Below are 23,054 nucleotides of genomic sequence, written 5' to 3' on the forward strand. Positions count from 1 at the left end.
CATTGGACATGATTTGGAGAGGCACACACCTGTGTATATAAGTGCAAGTCAGCGCAAAAACAAGGCCATGAGGTCGAAGGAATTGTCCGTAGAACTCCGAGACAGGATTGTGTCGAGGCACAGATCTGGGGAAGGGTACCAAAAAATATCTGCAGCATAGAAGGCCCCAAAGAACGCAGTGGCCTCCATCATTCTTAAATTGAAGAAGACTGGAACAAACAAGACTCTTCCTAGAGCTGGCCTTCCAGCAAAACTGAGCAATCGGTGGAGAAGGGCCTTGGTCAGGGAGGTGACCAAGAACCCAATGGTCACTCTGAGATAGCTCCAGAGTTCCTCTGTGGAGATGGGAGCACCTTCCAGAAGGACAACCCTTTCTGCAGCACTCCACCAATCAGGCCTTTATGGTAGAGTGGGCAGATGGAAACCACTCCTCAGTAAAAGGCACATTACATCCCACTTGGAGTTTTCCAAAAGGCACCTAAAGGACTCTGAACATGGGAAACAAGAATCCCTGGTCTGATGTAAACAAAATTGAACTCTTTAGCCTGAATGCCAAGCATCATCTCTGGAGCAAACCTGGCAACATTCCTATGGTGAAGCATGGTGGTGGCAGCATCATGCTGTGGGGATGTTGTTCAGCGGCAGGTACTGGGAGATTAGTCAGGATCGAGGGAAAGATGAACGGAGCAAAGTACAGAGAGTTCCTTCATGAAAGCCTGCTCCAGAGCACTCAGGAACTCAGACTGGGGGCGAATATTCACCTTCCAACAGGACAACGACCCTAAGCACACAGCCAAGACAAAGCAGGAGTGGCTTCAGGACAAGTCTCTGAGCCAGAGCCCCGACTTGAACCCGATCTAGCATCTCTGGAGAGAACTAAAAATAACTGTGCAGCGACACTCCCCAAAGAACCTGACAGAGCCTGAGAGTATCTGCAAAGAAGAATGGGAGAAACACCCCAAAAGCAGGTGTGCCAAGCTTGTAGCGTCATACCCAAGAAGACTGGAGGCTGTAATCTCTGCTTCAACAAAGTCCTGAGTAAAGGTTCTGAATACGTATGTTTGTCCCGAATGCACTGTATGTGACTTATAAACCTTAGGCTTTTATATACTAACTTTAGATATATTCTGACATATTGTGTGAACTGTGTCATTTTAGTCTGTTATTAATGTGTGTTAAGGTAAATTATTGATTTGCTAAGATTTATTTGACAATTTAAAAACACAATACAACAACACATGTGGACACAATGTGATTAAAATCATTAAGGATAACACACAAAAGGTTTTTAAAAAATTTATTATTTTTATTTTTATTGTGGTTCAAAAAGTATCACTTGTATTTACATATTGTCCCTCTTGGTTTTTAAATAATTATAATGATTTAAGTACATTCATTAAGAAAATGTAATTACACATTTTAAAAATGCTGGAATTGGTGTTGATCATTGTAATTTAGAAGCTAATTCTAATAAAGGATGACAACTTCACTTGTGATTGTTTTTGTTTCTATATCAACACATACTTTAACGTTAACTCTCACCCAGAACAGCGAGGACAAAGGTGGGTGGGGTTTAGGTATGTTTGAACATCTTCGTACATATGCAGGAAACATACAAAATACAGTTAAAAAATGTGCAGATGTGGGTGGGGTTAAGGTGACTGTCTATTCTCTGATTGGATAGGTGTGGTTGAATATCACCATGTCTCCACCTATGACAGGAAGAGCTCACTTGTATCTCAACACACTGAACACACCTGAGTTGAATAGGACCGGACAAAACACTTTTTTTCTGCCTACCTGGTTCTGATTACTCACAGGTGAGTCACATCAATGAAGATATTATTATTCTATATATTATAAGATAATGACCATTATGTAAATAACTTTAATTATGTAGTCTTGAAGCTTGAAGCTGATAACTTTTAAGCAATTTTATTCATTGCACAATTATATCACCTCCTTGAACATGATACAATAAATCATATATTCTTTGTGCAATCCAATCCTCTAAAACAGATGTGGTATAGAAATATGTATATACTCATTCTTGAAAGAGATTGACTTGTTATGAAGCATGCTACACTCGCTGAAATTATACAAAAACTCATACATTAGACTGTTTGTATTTCCTGCACCTGCTCAGCAGCATTTCATTGTCGGTAACATGTAAAAAAAATATATATAATAATAATAATTAACACAAGAATAGAAGAATTATTGAGCAATTTCATAGGGCGTGATCCAAACACCTGAGTCACTGTAGGAGAAAACTAGGGACAAGTACATTCCCGTCATGTGACAATGAGCAACTGGTTTGTTTTGTTTTTCTGAGGTTAGAGATTGTGTGCTACCAAACCCGTTTATGGTTTGACACTAACCTTGTGGAGAAGCAGGCTTCCCTAAACAGGCGTGACAATGACGTGATTTTGGAGGCAACATGAGACTATGATGACACAAATGTCAGCTGCAGCTTTTCAGTAAATGTTCCTGTCAGGTTCATGTGGTTGTTGTTTAGTAGTCACAGAAGAACACATCTTATGCAAATAAAGAAACTGGTTCAGGTCCAGGTTCATTTAACATAATTGTATATATGCAAAAAGATACATAAAAGGTGATGTAACAGAGAAAAATCTTGTTTACTTGGTTCCTGGTTCCTGTAACTTTCTCCAAGGGCATGGCTTTCGTTTGTATAAAAGTATCTGCTTTGTTTCACATTACTCTCCCTTGACTTCTTTCTCTCCGTCCTTGGGATAATCAAACACACTAAATTAAATTCCAAGCTTTTAGGATTCCTGTACATAAAGGGACAAGGCACTACTTTTAAACATTCATTCTCCAGCACCATACCAGTGTCTACCAGTGATGGCACTTTAAATGGGGAGGATAGTCTCATAGTAATGGCTGCAAAGGAATCAATGGAATGGTCTCAAACACATCACCTGGTTTCCATGTATTTGATACCCTTCAATTAGTTCCATTCCATTAATTATTATGAGCCCTTCTCCCCTCACCAGCCTCCTCTGGTATCTACATTTGTGAAAATATGTATGATGAAAAGTAGTGCTCTGTTAAAAACAGTCGATTCTGTCTTGTTGAAGGCATGGCTTCCCTCATGTCTGAGGAGCAGTTTCTGTGCTGTATCTGCCTGGACATCTTCACCAACCCCGTGTCCATCCCGTGTGGTCACAACTTCTGCCTGACCTGCATCAAAAGCTACTGGGACACCCGCGAGCGCTTCGAGTGCCCCCTCTGCAAGGAGAGCTTCCGCCGTCGGCCAGAGCTACGCATCAATCACGTTTTTAAGGACATCACTGAGCACTTCCAGAGGTCCCTAAAGGTGATGTATGGCATAAAATAGGTGTATATATTATACTATTATAATATAATATTTATATTATTATTTATATGATATATATTATAAAGGTCAAAGCCCAGCAGGCAGATGAAGGCGATTATCAAGACATAGGAGTATTAGCGTCACAGTGTTCACCAGGGCTCGGTCCTGAGCCAGATGCAGTTTCCTGCGATGTCTGTACCGGGACAAAGCAGAGAGCTGTTAAGTCCTGTCTGGTGTGTCAGGGGTCGTACTGCGAGAACCACCTGGGGCCTCACCAGAGAGAGCCGGCCCTCCAGAGGCACAGGCTGACGGACCCAGCAACCTTCGCCACGCGAGGCCTGTGCCGGAAGCACGAGAGGCCCCTGGAGCTGTTCTGTAGGATGGACCAGACACCGGTGTGTGTGAGATGCAATGATACTGACCACAAGGGCCACAACACTATCCCAATGGAGAGAGAGAGCAAGAAGATGAGGGTAAGTTGAACATGTCCTACATAGGGAAGCATAACACAAAGTACCAGTCATAAGTTTGGACATGCCTACTCATTCAAGGGTTTTTCTTTATTTTTACTATTTTCTACATTGTAGAATAATAGTGAAGACATCAACACTATGAAATAACACATATGGAATTATGGTAACCAAAAAAGTGTTAGATTTGAGATTCTTCAAAGTGGCCACCATTTTACCTTGATGACAGCTTTGCACACTCTTGGCATTCTCTCAACCAGCTTCACCTGGAATGCTTTTCCAACAGTCTTGAAGGAGTTCCCACATATGCTGAGCACTGTTGGCAGGTTTTTCTTCACTTTGCGGTCCAACTCATCCCAAACCATCTCAATTGGGTTGAGGTCGGCTGATTGTGGAGGCCAGGTCATCTGATGCAGCACTCCATCACTTTCCTTCTTGGTCAAATAGTCCTTATACAGCCTGGAGGTGTGTTGGTTCATTGTCCTGTTGAAAAACAAATGATAGTCCCACTAAACGCAAACCAGATGGGATGGCCTATCACTGAAGAATGCCGTGGTAGCCATACTGTTTAAGTGTGCCTTGAATTCTAAATAAATCACTGACAGTGTCACCGGGAAAGCACCCCCACACCATCACACCTCCTCCTCCATGCTTCACGGTGGGAACCACACATGTAGAGATCATCCATTCACCTACTCTGTGTCTCAAAAATCTCAAATTTAGACTCATCAGACCAAAGGACAGATTTACACAGGTCTAATGTCCGTTGCTCGTGTTTCTTGGCCCAAGCAAATCTCTTCTTCTTATTGATGTACTTTAGTACTGGTTTCTTTTGTTAGGTTCAATTCTCAGAGTAAAACCTGAATGGATATTTATGAAAGCGTAACAAGTTTATTCTGCCCAGAGGGTCAATACAGCTGCATTCAGACAACACATGTTTCCACCACCAAAAGTATATATATATATATATATATTCCAATTTAGTCACTCATCCTTCTCTCCAATCCTTGCATCTGTTATGGTCCCACAGGAAGATGAAGTGATAGGATAATAAACCATTGTTTCTCCCTTAAGGGTATCTGACCTGACCTCAACCCTCTTGAGGCCAAATCCAAATATCTCCACCCGTATCCCTTACAGCAATCCTGTGACTTCCTGTGACCCAACACATTCCAAAGCCATCTGGTTCCTACAGATAACCATTAACTTCTGATCCAGTCTCTTTCACTTCCTTAGACACTATACTTCCGAGTATAACAATGTTCCAAGTTTAACCTAGAATCTAACACTTTGCAGCAATTCGACCATGAAGGCCTAATTCACAGTGTCCTCTGAACAGGCGATGCTGAGATGTGTGAACTCTGTGAAGCATTTATTTAGGCTGCAATTTATGAGGCTAGTAACTCTACTGAACTTATCGAATGAAATCAAATTGTATTAGTCACATGTGCCGAATACAGCAAGTGAAATGATTACTTACAAGTCCCTAACAAACAATGCAGTTTAAAAAATATGGATAAGAATAAGAAATAAAAGGAATAAGTAAATAAAGAGCAGCAGTAAGAATAACAATAGACTATATACAGGGGGTATCGGTACAGAGTAAATGTGTAGAAGTTGTTTAGAATCCTCTTGGACCTAGACTTGGCGCTCCGGTACTGCTTGCCGAGCGGTAGCAGAGAGAACAGTCTATGACTAGGGTAGCTGGAGTCTTTGACACTTTTCAAGGCCTTCCTCTGACACCGCCTGGTATAGAGGTCCTGGATGGCAGGAATCTTTGCCCCAGTGATGTATTGGGCCATGCGCACTACCCTCTGTAGTGCCTGGCGGTCGGAGGCTGAGCAGTTGCCATACCAGGCAGTGATGCAACTTGTCAGGATGCTCTCGATGGTGCAGCTGTAGAACCTTTTGAGGATCTGAGGACCCATGCCAAATCTTTTCAGTCTCCTGAAGGGGAATAGGTTTTGTCGTGCCCTCTTCACGACTGTCTTGGTGTGCTTGGACAATGTTAGTTTGTTTTTGATGTGGACACCAAGGAACTTGAAGTTCTCAACCTGCTCCACTAAAGCCCCATCGATGAGAATGGGGCGTGCTCGGGCCTCCTTTTCCTGTAGTCCTCAATCATCTCCTTTGTCTTGATTACGTTGAGGGAGTGGTTGTTGTCCTGGCACTACACGGTCAGGACTGTGACCTCCTCCCTATAGGCTGTCTCATCATTGTCAGTGATCACTGTTGTGTCATCTGCAAACCTAATGATGGTGTTGGAGGCGTGCCTAGCCATGCAGTCATGAGTGAACAGGGATTATAAGAGGGGACTGAACACGTACCCCTGAGGGGCCCCTGTGTTGAGGATCAGCGTGGCGGATGTGTTGTTACCTACCCTTACCACCTGGGGAAGGCCCATCAGGAAGTCCACGATCCAGTTGCAGAGGGAGGTTTTAAGTCCCAGGGTCCATAGCTTGTTGATTATCATCTTGAGGCAGAGGTAACTCTGGGTCTTCCTTTCCTGTGGTGGTCCTCATGAGAGCCAGTTTCATCATAGCACTTGATGGTTTTTGCGACTCTACTTGAAGAAACTTTCAAAGTTCCTGAAATGTTCCGGATTGATTGACCTTCATGTCTTAAAGTCATGATGGACTGTCATTTCTCTTTGCTTGTTTGAGCTTTTATTGCTGTAATATAGACTTAGTCTTTTACCAAATAGGGCTATATTCTGTATACCACCCCTACCTTGTCACGACACAAATGATTGGCTCAAACTCATTAACCTCTTCAACCTATGGGGGCGCTATGTCATTATTGGATAAAAAAAAACGTGCCCATTTTAAGCGCAATATTTTGTCACGAAAAGATGCTCGACTATGCATATAATTGGCAGCTTTGGAAATAAAACACTCTGACGTTTCCAAAACTGCAAAGATACTATCTGTGAGTGCCCCAGAACTGATGCAACAGGCGAAACCAAGATGAAACTTCAAACAGGAAATGAGCAGGATTTTTGACGCTCTGTTTTTCATTGTCTCCTTATATGGCTGTGAAAGCGCCACGAATTAGCCTGCCCTTTCTATCGTTTCTCCAAGTTGTCTGCAGCATTGTGACGTATTTGTAGGCATATCATTGGAAGATTGGCCATCAGAGACTACATTTACCAGGGGTCCGCCCGGTGTCCTTTGTTGAAATTGTTGCGTAATCTCCAAGCTGCTCGCATTCATCCATGTGATTGAGACAGAGAGGAGACTTCCAGGAATGATATATCATGAAGAGATATGTGAAAAACACCTTGAGGGTTGATTCTAAACAACGTTTACCATGTTTCAGTCGATATTATGGAGTTAATGTGGAAGAAAGTTTGGCGTTTGGATGAATGAATTTTCGTTGTTTTTTGGTAGCCAAACATGACGCAGAAAACGGACCGATTTCTCCTGCACAAATAATCTTTCAGGAAAACTGAACATTTGCTATGTAACGGTTTTCTAGGTGTGGTGAAGGAGAGTCGGACCAAAACGCAGCGTGTAGATTGCGATCCATGTTTAATGGAAAAAACACACTTAAACACGAATCAATACAAAACACTACAAAAACAATAAATGTAACGAAAACCGAAAACAGCCTATACTTGTGTCAACTAACACAGAACAAGTACATCAGGACACTAAGGACAATCACCCACGACAAACTCAAAGAATATGGCTGCCTAAATATGGTTTCCAATCAGAGACAACGATAAGCACCTGCCTCTGATTGAGAACCACTCCAGACAGCCATAGACTTTGCTAGATAACCCCACTAGCTACAATCCCAAATATACACACAAAAACCCCAAGACAAAACACACCACAATACAAAAACTCCATGCCACACCCTGGCCTGACCCAATACATGAAGAAAAACACAAAATACTTAGACCAGGGCGTGACAGAACCCCCCTAAGGTGCGGACTCCCGAACGCACCTCAAAACAATAGGGAGGGTCCGGGTGGGCGTCTGTCCATGGTGGCGGCTCTGGCGCGGGACGTGGAACCCACTCAGTCAATGTCTTAGTCCCCTCTCCTCGCGTCCCTGGATAGACCACCCTCGCCGCCAACCATGGCCTAGTAGTCCTCACCCAGAACCCCACTGGACTGAGGAGCAGATCGGGACTGAAGGACAGCTCGGGACTGAGGCAGCTCGGGACTGAGGGGAAGCTCGGGAGTGAGAGAAAGCTTGGGAGTGAGAGAAAGCTTGAGAGTGAGAGAAAGCTCGGGAGTGAAAGCTCAGGAGTGAGAGGAAGCTCAGGAGTGAGAGGAAGCTCAGGCAGGTAGATAGATCTACCAGATCCTGGCTGACTGGTGGTCTCAGCAGATCCTGGCTGACTGGCAGATCCTGGCTGACTGGCAGATCCTGGCCGACTGGCGGATCCTGGCTGACTGGCGGATCCTGGCCGACTGGCAGATCCTGGCCGACTGGCAGCTCGTGGCCGACTGGCAGATCTGGCAGATCTGGAAGAGTCTGGTTGACTGGCAGATCCTGGCCGACTGGCGGATCCTGGCTGACTGGCGGATCCTGGCCGACTGGCGGATCCTGGCTGACTGGCAGATCCTGGCCGACTGGCAGATCGTGGCCGACTGGAAGATCTGGCAGATCTGGAAGAGTCTGGTTGACTGGCAGATCTGGAAGAGTCTGGTTGACTGGCAGATCTGGAAGAGTCTGGTTGACTGGCAGATCTGGAAGAATCTGGTTGACTGGCAGATCTGGAAGAGTCTGGTTGACTGGCAGATCTGGAAGAGTCTGGCTGACTGGCAGATCTGGAAGAGTCTGGCTGACTGGCAGATCTGGAAGAGTCTGGCTGACTGGCAGATCTGGCGGCTCCTTGCAGACTGACAGCTCCTTGCAGAGTGACATCTCCTTGCAAACTGGCAGCTCCTTGCAGACTGGCAGCTCCTTGCAGACTGACATCTCTGGCTGCTTCATGCAGACTGGCAGCTCTGGCTGCTTTATGTAGACTGACAGCTCTGGCTGCTCCATGCAGACTGGCTGCTTCATGCAGACTGGCAGCTCTGGCTGCTCCATGCAGACTGACAGCTCTGGCTGCTCCATGCTGACTGGCGGCTCTGGCTGCTCCGTGTAGGCTGACATCTCTGGCGGCTTCTTACAGACTAGCAGCTCTGGCGGCTCCGTGCAGACTGGCAGCTCCTTGCAGACTGGCAGCTCCTTGCAGACTGGCAGCTCCTTGCAGACTGACATCTCTGGCTGCTTCATGCAGACTGGCAGCTCTGGCTGCTTCATGTAGACTGACAGCTCTGGCTGCTCCATGCAGACTGGCTGCTTCATGCAGACTGGCAGCTCTGGCTGCTCCATGCAGACTGACAGCTCTGGCTGCACTGAACAGGCGGGAGGCTCTGGCAGCGCTGTAGAGGAGGAAGGCTCTGGCTGCGCTAAACAGGCGGGAGACTCCAGCAGCGCAGGAGAGGAGACAGGCTCTGGCTGCGCTGAACAGGCGGGAGGCTCCGGCAGCGCTGTAGAGGAGGAAGGCTCTGGCTGCGCTAAACAGGTGGGAGTTTCCAGCAGCGCAGGAGAGGAGAAAAGCGCTGGTTGCGCTGAACAGGCGAGGCACACTGAAAGCCTGGTGCGTGGTGCTGGAACAGGTGGTACTGGATCGAGGACACGCACAGGAAGCCTGGTGTGGGGAGCTGCTACCGGAGGACTAGAGTGTGGAGGTGGCACAGGATGGGCTAGACCGTGAAGGCGTACTGGAGATCTTGAGAGCAGTGTTGGCACAGGACGTGCAAGGCTAGGGATGTGCACAGGAGGCCTGGTGCGTGAGGCTGGCACCAACTTCACCAGCCGACTAACACGCACCTCAGGACGAGTATGGAGCGCTAACCCAGTTGCCATCAAATCCTCGACACGTTCCGTTGGGCGAATTCCATGCAAAAAGCACCAACACAGCAACTCCCTCATTTCTCTCTCCTCCAATTTCCCCATTAACTCCTTCACAGTCTCTGTTTCGCTCACCTCCAACACCGGCTCTGGTTCTGGTCTCCTCCTTGGCTCCTCACGATAAACAGGGAGAGTTGGCTCAGGTCTGACTCCTGACTCTGCCACACTCCCCCTGAGCCCCCCCCCCCCCCAAGACATTTTTGGGGCTGATTCTCAGGCTTCCGTCCGCGCCGCCGAGTTTGCTTCGCCAACTCCATTCTCCGATAACCTTCCGCGCACTGCTCCATCGAATCCCAGGCGGGCTCCCGCACATTCCCTGGGTCGACCGCCCACCGGTCTATCTCCTCCCAAGAAGTATATTCCATACTGTCCTCCTTTTTGGGCTGCTCCTGTTGCCTCTTCTCCTGCTGCACCTTTGGGCGGCTACACTCCCCTTGTTTAGCCCAGGGTCCTCTCCCGTCGAGGATTTCCTCCCATGTCCAGAAATCCTTATTCCGTATCTCCTCTTTGGGCTGCTCCTGCCTGTTGACACGCTGCTTGGTCCGTTGGTGGTGGGTGATTCTGTAATGGTTTTCTAGGTGTGGTGAAGGAGAGTCGGACCAAAACGCAGCGTGTTGATTGCGATCCATGTTTAATGGAAAAAACACACTTAAACACGAATCAATACAAAAGACTACAAAAACAATAAACGTAACGAAAACCGAAAAAAGCCTATACTTGTGCCAACTAACACAGACCAAGGACATCAGGACACTAAGGACAATCACCCACGACAAACTCAAAGAATATGGCTGCCTAAATATGGTTCCCAATCAGAGACAACGATAAGCACCTGCCTCTGATTGAGAACCACTCCAGACAGCCATAGACTTTGCTAGATAACCCCACTAGCTACAATCCCAAATATATACACACCAAAACCCCAAGACAAAACACACCACAATACAAAAACTCCATGCCACACTCTGGCCTGACCCAATACATGAAGAAAAACACAAAATACTTAGACCAGGGCGTGACATGCTATCTAACTGAGAGTCTCCTCATTGAAAACATCCGAAGTTCTTCAAATGTAAATGATTTATTGAATGTTTTTGCTGGTTTTTGTAAAAATGTTGCCTGCTAATGCTAACGCTAAATGCTAATGCTAAATGCTAACGCTAAATGCTAAATGCTAGTTTGCTATGGTTGAGAAGCATATTTTTGAAAATCTGAGATGACAGTGTTGTTAACAAAAGGCTAAGCTTGAGAGCTAGCATATTGATTTCATTTCATTTGCGATTTTCATGAATAGTTAACGTTGCGTTATGGTAATGGGCTTGAGGCTGTAGTCATGATCCCGGATCCGGGTTGGCTCGACGCAAGAAGTTAAGAAGGAAAGAAATTCCACAAATGTAATTTAATAAGGCACACCTGTTAATTGAAATGCATTCCAGGTGACTACCTCATGATGCTGGTTGAGAGAATGCCAAGAGTGTGCAAAGCTGTCATCAAGGCAAAGGGTGGCTACTTTGAAGAATCTCAAATATAAAATTGATTTTGATTTGTCTAACACTTTTTTGGTGACTACATAGTTCCATATGTGTCATTTCATAGTTCTGATGTCTTCGCTATTATTCTACAATGTAGAACATAGTATAAAGAAATAAAAACCCTTGAATGAATAGGTGTGTCCAAACTTTTGACTACTACTGTAAAATAAGCCTTACATATTATATTTAATCAAAAACGCCTGTGGGGGTATGGTGTATGGCCAAAATACCACAGCTAAGGCCATTCTTTGGCAAGACGCAACTCAGAGTGCCTGGATACAGCCCTTAGTCGTGGTGTATTGGCCATATACCACAACCCCGTGAGGTGCCTTATTGCTATTATAAATTGCTTAACGATGTAATTAGAGCAGTAAAAATAAATATTGTGTCATACCCTTGGTCTGCCAATCAGCATTCAGGGTTTGAACCACCTAGTTCATAATAAAAAAATAATGCCTGCAGGCTTTAAATATAGTGTTACCAAATTGTGTCTTGTATCAAAGTTTAGCAGACCAGTCCTACAGTTTTTTCTTCACAGACTCAGATGAAGAAGACTGAAGGAGATCTGTTGAAGATGGTTCAGGACAGACTGAGGAAGATGGATGAGATCAAACACTCAGTGGAGCTCAGCAAAGTGAGTTCTTAGGATAAGCATCCTGACTGTTGGGGGGTACCCCAAGGCTCAACTCTGGGTCCTCTGAATTTGTAATATTTCAAACTGTTTTTAAACGAGCTACATGTAGAATATTTGCATTGTAATGCAAAATGTCAATAATACATCTGCAGTAATAGTGGAATGATAGTGTTTCACAATATTTTTTCAACCAAAAAATGATTTTGGGCCAACACAAAATTCTAAAATATACACTCTCTATTTGACAACAAATGCCAGACTTGCTTCTGTTCTCAAGATGGGAAATTTCACCCTCCCTCTCTTACATCGGCATCACTAAAAGGTGTAGTCATCTCCGCCACAAGTACAACGAACAATGGAAGACTGGGGCAAGCGGCCAATGTAGAAATCACTCTGTCATTTCCTGGTTGCTAGCATTTGGCACTCTTCACTCAATTTCAGTTTAGGTGAGAACACAAGGACTAAATAATGTAGGCAATCATTATAGTATCTAAATCACTGTGAAATATATTTTCCATAACCAAAAATATTGTTTTTATGCTTGTTTGAAATTAAAGTAGTCTCCACCATGGTTCATGCTATCTGGGATCCTTGCGATATCGGATAGCACTAACCTCTCCACTTTGTTGCGGGGAAATTGAATGCAGGGGAGGTGGAAGATTTGTTTATATCCAGCTGAAGAGTTGTTGCAAGTCACCTAGCTTCCACATGGGTGAAACATTCTACATGTAGCACCTTTAAAACCTCTTAAGGATCGGACACTTTGTCAGTAGAGTGAGTTCTTATGATAAGCATCCTGACTGTTATTGTTTTCATCTATGTGGTGTACTCCAGGGGTCAACTCTGGGTCCTCTGCAGTTTTATTTAATCAATATGTTTGTTTTTTATGAATATACATTAGCAAGACAATTCATTCACAACCATTGCCTTTAATATTCAATTATTTCTTCCTTTGTTTGGTCTTGTAGATAAGTGCTGAAAAGGAGATTGAGGGCAGTGTACTAGTCTTTAGCAAACTGGTGTGCTCCATCAAGAGAAGCCAGGCTGAGCTCATCGAGGTGATTGAGGAGAAGCAGAAAGCAGCAGAGAGGCGCGCTGAAGGGCTCATCAATGAGCTGGAGCGGGAAATCATTGAACTACAGAGAAGAAGCACTGAGCTGGAGCAGCTCTCACACACAGAGGACCAGCTCCACTTCCTACAGGTCAATGTCATTTATCTTAATACTGACACATTGATATAACATGTGATGTTGTACAATGACCCTGCCTTTCTTAATTTCCACTCTGAGGGGATAAATACATTTGAATCTAATTGAATTCATTTTAATTGAATGTTATACTCTTTTGTAGAGTTTTCCCTCTCTCTCCACTCCCCCACCCACCAAGGACTGGTCTGAGATCAGTGTATACTCCGATCTATGTGTGGATACTGTGAGGGCTGCTATGTCTCAGCTTGTGGACACCTGCAGAGACTTCGAAAAGAGATTATGTGAAGCGGGTTAGTATTTTTACTGCTGTAATATATATTAAGCATATATTATACGCTATATTCACTCATGTTGTAACTAGGGGAACAAGGTTTTTATTGCATTTTTATTGTTAACACTTATTCATTCTTATTCCAGAGCTGAGGAGAACCCAGCAATATGCAGGTGAGTCAATGCTTGTGTGTGTAAATGAATGAATGAATCATTTAATCAGTCAATAAATTAACCAATCAATCAATTAATCAATTGATACATTATTGTGTAAATAAGATTATGACTCAAGTACATACCATTGAAATATCATATTTCAAAACATACATATCTTACATTTAACTTACATAACTTACGTACAATAACTTTGACCTTCCACAGTGGACGTCACTCTGGATCCAGTCACAGCCGCCTCGTGGCTCGTCCTGTCCTCCGATCGGAAGCAGGTGAGTCTGGGATACCAGCAGAACCACTCCCTTCCTGCTGACCCTCGGAGGTTTGACTCCTGCGTCTGTGTGCTGGGAAAGCAAGGCTTTGCCACCGGGAGGCACTACTGGGTAGTCCAGGTAGGTGATGATTTAAAAAGCAAACTAATCTAAAATAACCAACGTGAGCTTTGGCGCAACCAAAAATACTATGAACGTTATATGAGAATAGGCATGACTCTCCCTCTCAACATTACAGTGCAGGGAGAAGAAACATTTTAAATTGAACTGCTGTCTGTCTACCCCTGCTCTTCAGGTGGGCGACAAGACAGACTGGGATGTGGGCGTGGCTAAAGAGTCTGTCAACAGGAAGGGGAGTGTCACGGTGAGGCCGGACCAAGGCTACTGGGCTGTGTGCCGGAGGAAAGGCAGCCATCTTAGCGCATGTGCCGGGCCATCTGTCCCCCTTCACCTGAGAAAGAAGCCGCGGAAGGTTGGGGTGTTTGTGGATTTCGAGGAGGGATTGGTCTCCTTTTACAATATGGAGGCGAAGGCTCATATTTATAGTTACAGGGGATGCGGCTTCACTGAGACACTGTATCCGTATTTTAACCCCTGTCTCCATGACGACGGGAAGAACACCGCCCCATTGGTTATCTGTTCTGTGGAAGGGGAGGCGGGGCCTATACAGGAAGTTGTGAGGTCTAATATCCCGCCCGCGGCTCTGGCGTTGGCTGGGAGGAGCCGTCAATCATCTGTTGGCTCTGTTTCGCAACACTTCTGAGGGACTTTGAGAGATACTTCTGAAAAATACTACCTGTGTTGATGGACAGAACCAATAAGCATAAAAGTGCAATTATGATTTTGTATCCAGATTTGGTAGAATTGATTCTTATATTTCATAGCTTAATGCGCAATCTCACCTTGAGATTGTTTTCTTACTAGCTTTCTACATTTTGAGGAGAAAGAAAGAAATGAGAGGATAGAGAGAAAAGGGAGGAGTGTAGAACAGGTAGGCGGTTGCGGGCAAAACAAAACAGACGTTGTATGTGATGCTCGTGTATGTGATATGATTAAATGTCTGTTTGAACACAGGGGTTCCCTGAGAGAGAAAGAGAGCAGGGTTAGAAAGAGGGAAAGGAGGGAGAGAGAGATGTGAATGAGAGAAAGAGGGCAGGGTTAGAAAGAGGGAAAGGAGAGTGAGGAAAGGAGGGAGAGAGACAGAGAGGTGTGAGAGAGCGAGAGGGTGGGGTGTGGAGAGCATGTGAGAGTGAGAGAATGCTAGACAGGGAGGGAAAAGTGAGAAAAAAGAAACAGAAAAAGGAGTAACTTCCTCGTTGCTACATGAAAACATAGAAATACAATTTATTGCAAAGGTAAGATTTAAGATTTAGATTTCAACTGTTGTAACATTTTAATTCCCAATGTTGTATTCTTAATTTGATCAAAATTGGTAATGTGGGGGAAATGTTTTTGAAGACATTATTGTTATGATCATAATAGCATATTTCTGTCACTTTACTGCTCTGTTTGATTAACATCTTTATGTAATAAACTCACTTTGTGAATAAAGAGACTTTTCCCCAAGGTGCAAGTAGCCTTCTCTAGGATTGTACATTTGTATGTTTTTAAACAATGTACTTCTATGGTGGAGTCAGATAAAGTCACCCAGATAGTATCTTTACAATCCATTAAGTTCCAAGGACATTACTAATATAGACCAGTGGATGCAGTTTGGTGCAATTTCATATATACATGAATATATGGAATTGCCTACATGCTTGAATACATGCACAACTGTGTGTGCGGCACTATACTGTGTGTGTGTGCGCATGTGTGTATGTGATGGGAGTGTGTATCCCACAGATGGTTGCTCAGTAGTGATGATGCATTCCTCTCCTCCCCCTCCTCTCCTCCCTCCCTCTCTCCTCCTCTTCTTCCCTCTCCTCCTCCTTGCCTCCCCTCTTCCTGTGTCCAGATGGCTTCGATAGCCTCAGCCACCTCCCCCCTCCCTCTCTATCTCTTCAAGCCAATCCATTAGCTAATTTCTTCTTCAACCTCCTCCTTCTCTCCTCCGCATCCCTCACTTATATCTCAATCTATACAACCTGTACAGTAGATGCTACTCATTAGAAGCTGCTTTAATATCATTACTTAACCCTGACATCAAACTATAAATTCCATCAATGCATTTAATTTCGGCCTGCTTCCAGGGTCAGTTTAGAATACTATGATTCTAAGACTATAGACTATCTTCCTCTGTAAATCAGAGTTCATTGTCAATCTCTCTTCTGAAGGGTTATTTAAGTGATAACGCCAGAGAAGCCGGTGTTTGGAGGATATGTTGGCATGGGTTAGGCCCGAGACGAGTTGAGGGTCGGCAAACCATGCCAATACTCTGCATCGTCCAAACACCAGCTTCACTTTTTCCACGTTTTGATAAATTACCGCCTTATTCTAAAACGGATTCAATAAAAAAAAATCCTCATCAAGCTACACACAATACCCCATAATGACGAAGCAAAAACAGTTTTTTTTGTAATTTTTGAAATGTATAATAAAAAAACAGAAATACCTAATAACAGAAAAAACGTTTTTGCTTTGTCATTATGGGGTATTGTGTGTAGATTGATGAGGAAAAAAATGTATTGAATCCAAAGACCTGTGTCTTCAATGGGGGCTGAGTTGAAAAACTACAAAACTAAAAAACCCACTTCCTGGTTGGATTTTTCTCCGGTTTTCGCCTGCCATATGAGTTCTGTTAAACTCACAGACATCAAAACTTCAGAGTTTCTATCCAATACTAATAATATTATGCATATATTAGCATCTGGGACAGAGTAGGAGGCAGTTCACTCTGGGCACACTATTCATCCAAAAGTGAAAATGCTGCCCCCTGCTGCCCCCTATCCCAAAATAATTCAGACCCTTTGCTATAAGACTCAAAATTGAGCTCAGGTGCATCCCGTTTCCAAAGAACATCCATGAGATGTTTATAAAACTTCATTGTAGTCCACCTGTGGGAAGTGCAATTGATTGGACATGATTTGGAAAGGCACACACCTGTCTATATAAGGTCCCGCAGTTGACAGTGCATGTGAGAGCAAAAACCAAGCCATGAGGTTGATGGAATTGATCTGTAGAGCTCCCGAAACAGGATTGTGTTCTGGCACAGATCTGGGTACAAAGACCTGTATTTTGCATTGAAAGTCCCCAAGAATACAGTTGCCTTGGAACCACCAAGACTCTTCCTAGAGCTGGCTGCCCGGCTAAACTGAGCAATCGGTGGAGAAGGGCCTTGGTCAGGGAGGTGACCAAGAACCCAATGATCACTCTGACATAGCTCCAGAGTTCCTCTGTGGAAATGGGAGAACCTTTCAGAAGGACAGCCATCTCTGCAGCACTCCACCAATCAGGCCTTTATGGTAGAGTGGCCAGACAGAAGCCACTCCTCAGTAAAAGTTTGCCATATGGTAGCTAAAGGATGCTCAGACCATGAGAAACAAGATTCTCTGGTCTGATGAAACCAAGATTGAACTCTTTGGCCTGAATGCCAAGTGTCACGTCTGGAGGAAACCAGGTACAGCTCATCACCTGGCCAATATCAGCTCTATGGTAAAGCATGGTGGTAGCATCATGCTTTGCGGATGATTTTCAGCGGCAGGAACTGGGAGACTAGTCAGGATCGAGGGACAGATGAATGGAACAAAGTACAGAGAGATCCTTGATGAATACCTGCTCTAGAGTTCTCAGCACCTCAAACTGGGGCGAAGATTCCTTTCACAGCCAAGACAATGCAGGAGTGGCTTCGGGACAAGTCTCTGAATGTTTTTGAGTGGCCCAGCGAGAGCCCGGATTTGAACCCGATCAAACATCTCTGGAGAGACCTGAAAATAGCTGTGCAGCGACGCTCCCTATCCAATCTGACAGAGCTTGAGAGGATCTGCAGAGAAGAATGGAAGAAACTCCTCAAATACAGGTGTACCAAGCTTGTAGCGTCATACACAAGAAGACTTGAGGCTGTATTCACTGCCAAAGATGCTTAAACAAAGTACTGAGTAAAGGGTCTGAATACTTATGTAAATGTAATATTTCCGTTTATTCATTTTTTTTTTGCAAAAAAAACAAAACTGTTTTTGCTTTGTCATTACATGGTAGTGTGTGTAGATTGATGAAGGGGGAAAATAATTTAATCAATTTTAGAATAAGCCTGCAACATAACAAAATGTGGTCAAGGGGTCTGAATACTTTCCGAATGCACTGTATCCATAAAAATTATGCCATTTTATTCATGACTTTGACAGGCTGAGAAAAGCTGCCTCTGTCTGTCTCATCCCAACTCCCGATACGTTCATTACTATGGGACAGCTGGAGATTGAAGTTTAAAATTGAAACAATTTTACATATGTCGGAGAGACAGAAAGCAAGGTTTATACAAATCTGCACTGTTGAAAACTAAATGTTAGTTTAACAGAAATGGGAGATAATGTCTAGATGCTTTTCATACGGGATATCAAATTTCTAACTTCTCTGACTGGGCTGATGGATTGTGCTGTGAGATGGAACAGGGTAAATAGGCGTTTTAACATCATAGATTTAGACTGTGGTAGCTTGTGGCTAGAATGTGGATTAACCAATCATCATCAAGGATTAAACCCAGCTGTTGTATAATCTAGGATACTCTTGTTCATTATGTATTAGATGACTACAAAAAGTACATATACAGTGGGGAGAACAAGTATTTGATACACTGCCGATTTTGCATGTTTTCCCACTTACAAAGCATGTAGAGGTCTGTAATTTTTATCATAGGTAAGTACACTACAACTGTGAGAGGCGGAATCTAAAACAAAAATCCAGAAAATCATAGTGTATGATTTTTAAGTAATTAATTTGCATTTTATTGCATGACATAAGTATTTGATACATCAGAAAAGCAGAACTTAATATTTGGTCCAGAAGCCTTTGTTTGCAATTACAGAGATCATACGTTTCCTGTAGTTCTTGACCAGGTTTGAACACACTGCAGCAGGGATTTTGGCCCACTCCTCCATACAGACCTTCAACAGATCCTTCAGGTTTCGGGGCTGTCGCTGGGCAATAGGACTTTCAGCTCCCTCCAAAGATTTTTTATTGGGTTCAGGTCTGGAGACTAGCTAGGCCACGCCAGGACCTTGAGATGCTTCTTACAGAGCCACTCCTTATTTGCCCTGGCTGTGTGTTTCGGGTCGTTGTCATGCTGGAAGACCCAGCCACGACCCATCTTCAATGCTCTTACTGAGGGAAGGAGGTTGTTGGCCAAGATCTCGCGATACATGGCCCCATCCATCCTCCCCTCAATACGGAGAAAAGCATCCCCAAAGAATGATGTTTCCACCTCCATGCTTCACGGTTGGGATGGTGTTCTTGGGGTTGTACTCATCCTTCTTCTTCCTCCAAACACGGCGAGTGGAGTTTAGACCAAAAAGCTCTATTTTTGTCTTATCAGACCACATGACCTTCTCCCATTCCTCCTCTAGATCATCCAGATGCTCATTGGCAAACTTCAGACGGGCCTGGACATGCGCTGGCTTGAGCAGGGGGACCTTGCGTGCGCTGCAGGATTTTAATCCATGACAGCATAGTGTGTTACTAATGGTTTTCTTTGAGACTGTGGTCCCAGCTCTCTTCAGATCATTGACCAGGTCCTGATGTGTAGTTCTGGGCTGACCCCTCACCTTCCTAATGATCATTGATGCCCCACGAGGTGAGATCGTGCATGGAGCCCCAGACCGAGGGTGATTGACCGTCATCTTGAACTTCTTCCATTTTCTAATAATTGCTCCAACAGTTGTTGCCTTCTCACCAAGCTGCTTGCCTATTGTCCTGTAGCCCATCCCAGCCTTGTGCAGGTCTACAATTTTTTCTCTGATGTCCTTACTCAGCTCTCTGGTCTTGGCCATTGTGGGGAGGTTGGAGTCTGCTTGATTGAGTGTGTGGACAGGTGTCTTTTATACAGGTAACGAGTTCAAACAAGTGCAGTTAATACAGGTAATGAGTGGAGAACAGGAGGGCTTCTTAAATAAAAACTAACAGGTCTGTGAGAGCTGGAATTCTTACTGGTTGGTAGGTGATCAAATACTTATGTCATGCAATAAAATGCAAATTAATTTCTTAGAAATCATACAATGTGATTTTCTGGATTTTTGTTTTAGATTCCGTCTCTCACAGTTGTAGTGTACTTACCTATGATAAAAAATTACAGACCTCTACATGCCTTGTAAGTAGGAAAACCTGCAAAATCAGCAGTGTATCAAATACTTGTTCTCCCCACTGTATTTATCTACTACAGGGTCAAGGTTGGGGAGGACCACCTGACCACCTGACTCCACAGCTCCCAACTGACAGAGGGACAGAGAGAGATGGACACGTGTTCATTTGGAACACTCAGACATGTGTTACTAATCTGGTAACACAGGTTGGGGACCTGGACAAGTTTGGCTGCAAGAGGGGTTGGATCAAAGCCACAGCCCAAAGGTGGGTTCCAAGGGATCGGGCATCTACCATCCACTATTCAGATTCAGTGGGTTTGGATCAATTGACCCTCTGAGTTTCAACCTTCTCACAGATTCTGGAAGGATTTAAACTATGATTTAGCAGATTACTGTGTGGTTGAGACAAGAAGACTGCAAAGACAGACATTGGTTTACTGGAATTTGTCATATCTTCACAAAGGATAGTTTTCTTTTTTACTGAAACTGTGTGTGGAAACTGACATTTTCAATTGTCAAAACAGATAAACTAACATCCCCAGAACACCCAAGAGTTCACAACCATTTCAGACAATATGCACTGCCTTCCTCTTCCTTGTTCATCTTTGCCCTGCCCCATAATGTCCGTAAGTCCCACCTTGTTCCTTGGACTAATTCTGTTCCTCCAATTTGGTCCCCCGAGGGCCAGGGCTCAGAATGACACTGAGCCAATCGTGTTGGAGGGGAAGTGCCTGGTGGTTTGTGACTCCACCCCCTCATCGGAACCTTCGGGTAACGCTCTGGGGATGTCGGTGCGGTCGGGGACTGGTCGAGTGGCATTCTCCGCTGTCAGGAACACCAACCACGAACCCTCAGAGATGAGCAACCGTACTATGACCATATATTTTGACCAGGTTAGTGAGTGTGACAATAAAACATTAACATCCAGGATACTGAATACCTATACAGGCCAAAAGTGAGTGACACATTTCACCACCAACTATACGTCAATGAGAGCTTAAGGTAAACTGCTACACCAACTAATTCACCATCTCTCTCTTTCTCTCTGCCTCCGCCCGCTCTCTCTTTCTCTCTCTCTTTCTCTCCTTTACTTCTTCTCCCCCACCCCTCTCCGTCTCTCTCCGTCTCTCTCTTTCTCTCCTTTACTTCTTCTCCCCCACCCCTCTCCGTCTCTCTCTTTCTCTCCTTTACTTCTTCTCCCCACCCCTCTCCGTCTCTCTCTTTCTCTCCTTTACTTCTTCTCCCCCACCCCTCTCCGTCTCTCTCTTTCTCTCCTTTACTTCTTCTCCCCCACCCCTCTCCGTCTCTCTCTTCCTCTCCTTTACTTCTTCTCCCCCACCCCTCTCCCTCTCTCTCTTCCTCTCCTTTACTTCTTCTCCCCCACCCCTCTCCGTCTCTCTCTTCCTCTCCTTTACTTCTTCCCCCCCCCCTCTCCGTCTCTCTCTTCCTCTCCTTTACTTCTTCTCCCCCACCCCTCTCCGTCTCTCTCTTCCTCTCCTTTACATCTTCTCCCCCCACCCCTCTCCGTCTCTCTCCTTCCCTTTCTCTCTCTCAGATCCTTGTGAATGTGGGCAGCCATTTTGATCCAGCACGGAGCATCTTCGTGGCGCCTAGAACAGGAGTCTATAGTTTCTGTTTCAACGTGGTCAAGGTCTATAACCGACAGACCATTCAGGTGAGACAAACACGAGGACACAAATACAAAGTTGACGCCCTACACAAAACAATGTCAGAGTGTGCATAGGAAGGTAAGGTAATTCGAAAGACCATGATTAATCTTGTTCCTTGTCTCCTGCCCCCTCTATCTCTCTCTATTCTATATCGCTCTCTCTCCCTCTACCCCTCCACCTCCCTTTCCCCTCCCCCTCCCTCTATCCCTTCCTTTCAGGTGAGTCTGGTTTTAAATGGACATCCGATCATCTCAGCCTTTGCCGGGGACCAAGACGTGACCAGGGAAGCAGCCACCAACGCTGGCTTGGTCACCATGGAGAGAGGAGATAAGGCTTATCTCAAACTGGAGAAAGGGAACCTAATGGGCGGGTGGAAATACTCCACCTTCTCTGGGTTTCTGGTGTTTCCTTTGTAAGAAGGGATGGGGGAAGGGGAGGGAGAGAAGAAGGAGGGGGGGGGGATAGGAGTGAGAGAATAAGAGATGGGTAAGCAAGTGAGTGATGGGATAGATAGAGAGGACGTGAGAGAGAGAGAGAGAGAGAGAGAGAGAGAGAGAGAGAGAGGATAGGATGTGAAAGAGATAGAGGACAAGACAGACTGAGGAGGAGTTCGTATAACAAAGGAGGAGGAGTTTGTATTACAAAGGAGGAGTTTGTATCACAAAGGGGGAGGAGTTTTGTATTACAAAGGAGGAGTTTGTATCACAAAGGAGGAGGAGTTTGTATCACAAAATCCTGAATGGTACCATTTTGCGTTAGACTTTTTTCTATACACTGCTCCAGCATATGAATGATACTGTAGATCGTACAGTAGGTGTCATGCTTGTGTAGTTATGTATTGTGGATCGTATTCAACTTCCTTTGATGCATGAAATGCTAATAATGACATAATAATAATAATAATTACATAGAAATAATAATTGTTCTAAAGGTAATAAAATACAATGGAATCTTTATAGGTAAAGATCAATCAAGGACAGGCTTAACTGAATGAACAACAGAGACAGAATGTAATCTGGCATTTTATTGTATAGTTTTGGGGTATGGCCTCGTCGCCGAGGAATGCTACTTAGAGCCAGATGATGATGACAGGTAGCCCAATGATGGGCAGCTGGCATCGAACCACCCCACCCCCCTACTCTGATATACTTTATGAATGCAGGCCCAGATCACAAATGTAATCATAAGGGTGACACTTCAACGCTTCGAGTGGAGGAGTCTGGGTAAGGACTCCTGCAGTTCACCCTGGTGGATCCGGCGGCAGATGGTATTTTTGGCGAGGTGTGTGTGTGTGTGTGTGTTGCCAGGAACCTATGGGTTTCATACCGTACACTGT

At 44.6% G+C, this 23,054-nt stretch overlaps 2 protein-coding genes across 2 annotated transcripts; both read left to right on the top strand.

The window, feature by feature from the left end:
* The first annotated feature begins 1,731 nt into the window (after positions 1–1,731).
* On the top strand, positions 1,732–15,384 carry LOC115137902 (zinc finger protein RFP-like). Its single transcript, XM_029674191.2, has 9 exons — positions 1,732–1,820; positions 3,102–3,340; positions 3,427–3,813; positions 11,799–11,894; positions 12,863–13,096; positions 13,245–13,392; positions 13,520–13,546; positions 13,754–13,938; positions 14,114–15,384. Exons 2-9 carry the CDS (start codon positions 3,104–3,106, stop codon positions 14,579–14,581), a joined length of 1,782 nt encoding a protein of 593 aa, XP_029530051.1. The 5' UTR covers positions 1,732–1,820; positions 3,102–3,103; the 3' UTR covers positions 14,582–15,384.
* Positions 15,385–20,623: 5,239 nt separating this feature from the next.
* Positions 20,624–22,134, top strand: LOC115139043 (cerebellin-1-like). Its single transcript, XM_029676217.2, has 3 exons — positions 20,624–20,941; positions 21,604–21,723; positions 21,937–22,134. Exons 1-3 carry the CDS (start codon positions 20,624–20,626, stop codon positions 22,132–22,134), a joined length of 636 nt encoding a protein of 211 aa, XP_029532077.2.
* Positions 22,135–23,054: the final 920 nt, after the last annotated feature.

The sequence above is a fragment of the Oncorhynchus nerka genome, linkage group LG12, assembly GCF_034236695.1.
Source record: "Oncorhynchus nerka isolate Pitt River linkage group LG12, Oner_Uvic_2.0, whole genome shotgun sequence".
In the NCBI taxonomy this organism is placed as follows: Eukaryota; Metazoa; Chordata; class Actinopteri; order Salmoniformes; family Salmonidae; genus Oncorhynchus; species Oncorhynchus nerka.

Excerpts from the sequence above, each read along its gene's own strand:
- LOC115137902 (XM_029674191.2), top strand. The coding sequence starts at position 3,104 with ATGGCTTCCCTCATGTCTGAGGAGCAGTTTCTGTGCTGTATCTGCCTG. Across the intron at positions 3,814-11,798 it reads GAGAGAGCAAGAAGATGAGG|ACTCAGATGAAGAAGACTGA; the intron begins GTAAGTTGAACA and ends TTTTCTTCACAG. Across the intron at positions 13,939-14,113 it reads GGCACTACTGGGTAGTCCAG|GTGGGCGACAAGACAGACTG; the intron begins GTAGGTGATGAT and ends CCTGCTCTTCAG.
- LOC115139043 (XM_029676217.2), top strand. The coding sequence starts at position 20,624 with ATGCACTGCCTTCCTCTTCCTTGTTCATCTTTGCCCTGCCCCATAATG. Across the intron at positions 20,942-21,603 it reads TGACCATATATTTTGACCAG|ATCCTTGTGAATGTGGGCAG; the intron begins GTTAGTGAGTGT and ends TCTCTCTCTCAG. Across the intron at positions 21,724-21,936 it reads ATAACCGACAGACCATTCAG|GTGAGTCTGGTTTTAAATGG; the intron begins GTGAGACAAACA and ends CCTTCCTTTCAG.